Source organism: Otolemur garnettii, unplaced genomic scaffold (assembly GCF_000181295.1).
Source record: "Otolemur garnettii isolate 467f Iridium unplaced genomic scaffold, OtoGar3 scaffold00216, whole genome shotgun sequence".
NCBI lineage: Eukaryota > Metazoa > Chordata > Mammalia > Primates > Galagidae > Otolemur > Otolemur garnettii.
The window spans coordinates 2,239,294-2,245,396 of NW_003852611.1; the positions used below are offsets into that span (position 1 = coordinate 2,239,294).

At 34.3% G+C, this 6,103-nt stretch overlaps 1 protein-coding gene across 1 annotated transcript in view; it reads right to left on the reverse strand.

Annotated features, from left to right (window-relative positions):
* Positions 1–844: 844 nt before the first annotated feature.
* The window catches only part of FAM199X (family with sequence similarity 199, X-linked), a 30,480-nt gene continuing 25,221 nt past the window's right edge, over positions 845–6,103 (reverse strand). The window contains exons 3-6 of the mRNA XM_003801636.2: positions 5,611–5,760; positions 5,214–5,375; positions 3,965–4,231; positions 845–2,672 (exon numbers count right to left, since the gene is read on the reverse strand). Of these exons, the coding sequence (XP_003801684.1) occupies positions 2,502–2,672; positions 3,965–4,231; positions 5,214–5,375; positions 5,611–5,760 (750 nt within the window). The 3' untranslated portion in view covers positions 845–2,501. The remainder of the gene's footprint in view (positions 2,673–3,964; positions 4,232–5,213; positions 5,376–5,610; positions 5,761–6,103) is intronic.

Here is a 6,103-nt window from a genome sequence, read left to right on the forward strand (position 1 = left end):
AAATAATATTGAGTTGGATTTATTTTAACCTAGACTCAGAGATATACCTGATTAAATAATTTACTATATTCCAAAAAAGAGATTGTTCAAACTTGAATTACCTACATGAGGCTTTAAAACAGAAAAAAGTATAGCATGTTAACAAAGACAAAAGAACTTTTTGTTTATGTCTTCTTTTTCGGTTGGCTTCTTTTTGGGGGAGGGATAAAGACTTTTTAATCTCCTTCTTGGATCATAAGTAAGCCCAAGTTGTTTAATGTTTTTTTCTTTCAATCAAAGGAAATATTTTCAATCTCTTCCAGACCAACTTTATGGGCTATCTCTAATTTATAGGATTATAAGAACAGTGTATCAGATTTACACAAAATTTCACGATGTACTTCTTTATTGTTTATGCAAACCTTCACAAAGTAAAAATTGGTGCTGTGATACTTTGGTAAATTTGTTTAATAGTATCTTAAATTAATTCTAAAGTAATAAGACTATTTGATTGTTGAGGGAATAGAGGAATTGTTTAGAGATTACATCATGACTAAGATTTTCCTTTACTGGTCACTGTCAAGTAAACAGTTTATAAGTATTTGACAGATAAATAATGCTCTATGGTCTCTAAAAGGGGACTATTTTCCTTTAAAAATAGATAAAGAAGGTAGGCAATCTTTCTGTTGGGATTCTGCTCCTGCTAAGAGCAGCAAAGAAATATATTTGCTCTTCTTACACTTGGCAAGGAAAATAACAAGATTGACTCCACCTTCCAGAGAGTATTCTGGAGTCTATCCCCAAACTCTTTTTGGGCCCTCTAAGCTCATTAAGAGCAGATGGAGGAAAGTCAGGATTATTCCAATTGAAAATAACAGACAGGTATTTACCTTTATTTTAGTAAAAATTTAAATTATGACCTTAGTAGTCTTCAAAAGGTTATAACCATACCACAGACCTCAGCAAAGCTGCAATGCATCAATTTTTATCCTCAGTTTTCATTCTTTAGTATTTAAGAAACCATAAAATGTAATCAAAAATTTAATACACTTGATTATAAGTGAAGTTTAAGCCTTTATATCAACTAAGAATTAAAGTCATTAATCTTTTTCTTAAAAAGCTACTCAATATAACAAAAATTAAAAAGTAGAAATCCTATTAACCTCTGGATTCTAGAGTTTAACAAATATTGATTAAAAGTCTTCCTACAGAACCATGATTACCTACAATACAAAGAAAATCATCAAAGTCAGAAAAAGCAGCTTGATTGTCAGTAGTATTAGTTTTCATCTTCTTTAACCCATGTGAGTGTTCAAGACGTGGGAGAAGAAAAGGAACCACACTATTCCCAATGTTCATAACCACGAACTCTCTACAAAAACATGTAAAGATATTCTATAATTTCAGATTTAAAATTAGGGTTCTATTAATAACCAACAACCTAAAGTTTCTATACCTTACTACTCTGTATATATCTAATTTATAGAGAAGATTAGCAGAACTGTAAGGGTTTCCATCAGGTAATTTTGAATATTAACCAGGTCACATGCCAGAAGCTATTATGCCAAATATTTAAAAATTAGAGCTGTGCTGGAAAAAAAAAAAAAAACGACAAAAAGAACTTGAGAGAGATACAGAGACTTATTTTTTGCCTTTGAGACAATTTTACAGCTTAAAATTTCAGTAAGCAATGGAAAAGCAGAACTGGTTCTTTTGCCTAATTGCTTTCCCATTAGAGTATTAATCAACCTAACATCAAGTCTAAAATTCAGCTACTAGTAACATTATTTCCTCAGTAGTCATCACTTACAAAAAGAATACTGAATTTACATAATGTGAAAAAAAATAAATCTAACAGGAAAAAGATTAGGGCCAGTTATACCTTTGAGTTAAGAATGAATGAAAATAGAACTAAACCTAATGAAGGCACTATTGTAAACAGCAATCCACACCTTGCCCACTCCCACACCTCAAAAAAGATTTCCACCAGTTATCAAGAATTATGCTATGGCCCTTTAGAAAAAGTAAACTAAGAAATTATAACATTAAGAAGGGAACGGAATTATGATCTTCACACATGTATGTATACTGACATAATAAACTACTTGTGAGCGGTACTTTGAAATCTTCTAAACTGTAAAAGTACTAGGTCTTTGAAAAAGCTCGCTTAACCACCATAATGTTTAAATAGTCAAAACATTTACCCAAGTCAGTGGTTCTTAAACTAGAATGTGCCTGAGAATAACCTGGCACTTGTTAAAACACAATGCTGGGCCCCTTCGCTCAGGTTTCTGTTTCACTAGGTCTGGGGGTGGGCCCAATAGTAGGCATCCCAACAACCTCTCAACTTCTCAGGTAATGCTGAAGCCGCAGGTCCCTGGACCATCCACTAAGAACAACTGGCTTAAATTATTAATGGTATATCAGCACAGCCCTAACCAAAATTTTGGTCAAGATGCATGTAAACCAATAAGGATAGAATACTTTAGTGCTTAGAAAGAACGCTGATCAATTCATCCTTATTACATCAAAACATCAACATCTGCTTCATGGTCTTCCTCAGTCACTTTCAAGGACAGCACCTCTTCATTAAGGAACAGCCCGCTTAGCCTCTCCTTCCGTGCCTGCCTCTGCTCTTTCAGCTGCCTCTTGCGGAAGGCCTTCTGCTGTAACTTTCGCTGCTTGGATCGCTTCTGTCAAAATAAAAATTTCTAAGTCAGTAAGGTTTGAGTTCTTTGCATATTCACCCCCAAATGTTTTATGAATCAAATTGTTCATTTTCTAAATTTTAAGAGCTGTTAGTATGATCCTTGTTCCAATTAAGTGAGTCATTGGGTTAGACTTGAAAATAGTTCTTCAATATTCTACTTTTATGGTATTCGACCAGTGCCTTCTGATTAGGAAGGACTAAAACTTGATAATTTTGGTTAGTTATAAATAAATGGACATTTCAAAGACTTCCTTTTTAAAAAAATCCAATTAAGGTACATTGGTGTCAGTGCATGGTGAACATACAATTAATACTAGGGGACACTACTAAAAACCAATGTAGAGAACATTGCCCAAATCACTAATGATTATGATTCTCAAGTACCTTTCATCTAAAAACACTAGCAATTTTACAATGGCTGGGGGGAAAGATCATGCCTCTTTCATATTAGGAAAATACCATCTTAAAAGTCCATTAGAAACCCCGTGAGTACTCCAATCCCTGTTACTGGTGAACTGATGCCAGAAAGGAATGACCACATGCTCAGAGAAATCCCTTGGCAACCAACAAAGCTAGCTATTTTTCTGCTACTTCACTTAGAACCAGGGAAGGAATCTTCAAGTCACCACTGGGTTCCCAGAGAATTTAAAAAATTCTCCGATCATCCTTAAAATGGCTCTTCAGACTCTTGCCACTGCAAGGAACTAAACTTCCCTGCTAAGCCACAGCACCATTTTATATATGCTTACATTTTCCTTTTTTTTAGTGTCTGACAATATTATATATTTTCTCAACAGTGAAAGAATAGATGGAAATTACACAAAGCATTATAACATTTTAAAATTAGCTAAGAAGAAACATTCAAGATTAAAACATTAAGAAAACATTAAGACACACACAAAACATACATGATATTCTTAGGAGCTAATAGACAGCAACATCAGCAACATAGTGAGATTCGCTCAGTAGTGAGTTGCAGTCAATAGTGCAATCTTGAGAATAGCTCATTATTTCCACCAATTTATCTGACTTAAAACAGACACAAAAATCAGGTAAAATTGAATGTAACAATATGGTTGTGGGTTAAAACAGCATGTTAAAGCACTCAGGCTAGAGTGCTTAGTTTAGTAGCAGAGCATCCTGCTTGCACAATTGAAACCAAAACCCACAGGCATGAAGACAAGCAGGATAATTTTAACTCTTTAAGAATTTTATATGAAGGAGTTCTAATGTTAGTATTGAAAGGTAAAGTTTTGTATTGATTAGACGTTTTACTTTTGAATCCCGAATCCGCTCTGCTGCACTTGCAGACAGGTTGCTGTCACTGTGTGCTCGACTCATGTTGGCACTGGAGTTTGAAGCAGAGTTTCCAACACTGGACCCACTGCTGCTTGCAGAACTGACCATGCTGGCACTGCTGCTGCTGGCACTGGCACTGGCACCGCTCACTCCACTGGTACTTGCACAACTAAAGTTGCTTCTCTTCCAGGCCTCCCTTGCAGGCCGTTGGCGAGGGCTATGCTCCTTGATATAGTTTCTGACCTTGGGATACACAGACAAAAACTGGTTAGTGTTTTACCCTGGCTTTCTACTCCCAAAATTCTGGGAGGGAAAAATTACATTGTACTTAATCAAAAGTGCTGCAGATTCATAAATAAGATAGAACAGAAGGGCAAATGAAATCTCTAAATTTAGAAATAAGTAGCAGAAAAATGGACAATATTCAAAATTCTAGAAAACATGTTATGAGCTAGATTTTAAAAGCATATAAAATATAATCAGTAACTGGAAGGTTATTGGCTTTCATAATTTAAGACTGTAAGAAAATATCACTGAATAGAAACTAGCAACAAAACAAAACAGACAAGATTAGGTATTTGTTAAAGGTCTCCACTTTAGATGATTTATGTAAATTTCAGATTATATTTAAGATCAGAGTGTTTCCATCTTATCTAAGGACCAATAGTACTTGTCTTCAAATATAAGATATCAATTTACCATACTAATGAAAAATGAGCTAGAATGTGGAAAACTATACTATGTCTATTGGGAGAAATATTGAAATGCGAGAAATTTTTCATAAATAATGACAAATGGAAAATAAACCAAAAGTAGAACTTAAGAAAAAAAATATTCATTCAGTCATGTACTTAGAGAAAAACAGCAGCAAAGTAGCTTTTAATAATTGGTATTTGGATAATTAGTCTCCTGTAAGTTGAATTAGAATAAATCTATATCTTATCCTAATCACCCCTTATGTGGTAACACTAAGTTTCAAAGCCTATATATCTAAAGAGCAGGTTCTAGATCCACAGTGATCCCAGAAAGGTACTGCCAGATGAGATGTACCTAAATCCTCTTAAACTACATGTTCTCAAATATTACCGTGATTTTTGCTAATATTACATTTTATAGCAGTAATTTTGACCTTTTTCATCTATGCATTTACAATGATTACCCAAGTCTACATTTTAGAAGATGGCAGTATTTTCAATAGGTAAACAATCTATATTTTGTTACATACCTGCTTCAGTTTTTCATCTGTGAGACAGTTAAGTTCAATAATAAACTCACTGTCTGTAGGGGAGATTTGAGCAGAAGGATCAATGATTTTAATAATGTCAAGTTGCTCCCGAAGACCCATCTCAGTACTGACTTTACGACTCAGATATTCAATATATTCCACCTGTGTGATAAAAATTACAACAAACAATATCATTACCAAAACCTCTCATCCTTTACTATGTCAATTACTATGTGTTTTATATATGAGAAGCACTTATGATTATACCCCGAAAAACAGTTAAATTACTAAATCTAAATTTGAGGTACATTTACCCAGTAACTTTAAATAGGCAATAAACTGAGCCTCATATATTCTCCACATAGATGCTTTTAATTAAGAATGTGGAGATATTTACCTGCTCATCATTTGTCATTGCACTCCAAGGAAGTTCATCTAAATTCCGGTGCTTGTTTTTCTTTTTAGGAAGCAGGCAAGGTGAACTTGGAATACTGGGTATAACATCAGAAAGCACATCACTCCCACTGGCAATGTCACTACCTGGTAACTTTGTAAAGATAAGGAGGGAGGGGGTAGGAAAAGCAAAATGTTGTAAAACTACATTTTAAACATCAGAATGTATCACATGTTGATTAAATCACACAATGATTAAAAGGTACTTTAATATAAGACTCATGGCAGATATGGAATCATTAATTCTGACCTAAGCCTATTTTATACAAAGCTGAAACATCAATATACTTTGTATATATTTACTTTTTCACTGAAAGATGTTTTCCAAAAGTTTAAAACCATAATCAAGACTTGCTAAAATTGGCTCAGCGCCTATAGCTCAACTGGCTAAGGCGTCAGCCACGTACACCTAAGGTGGCAGGTTCGAATCCCCAGCC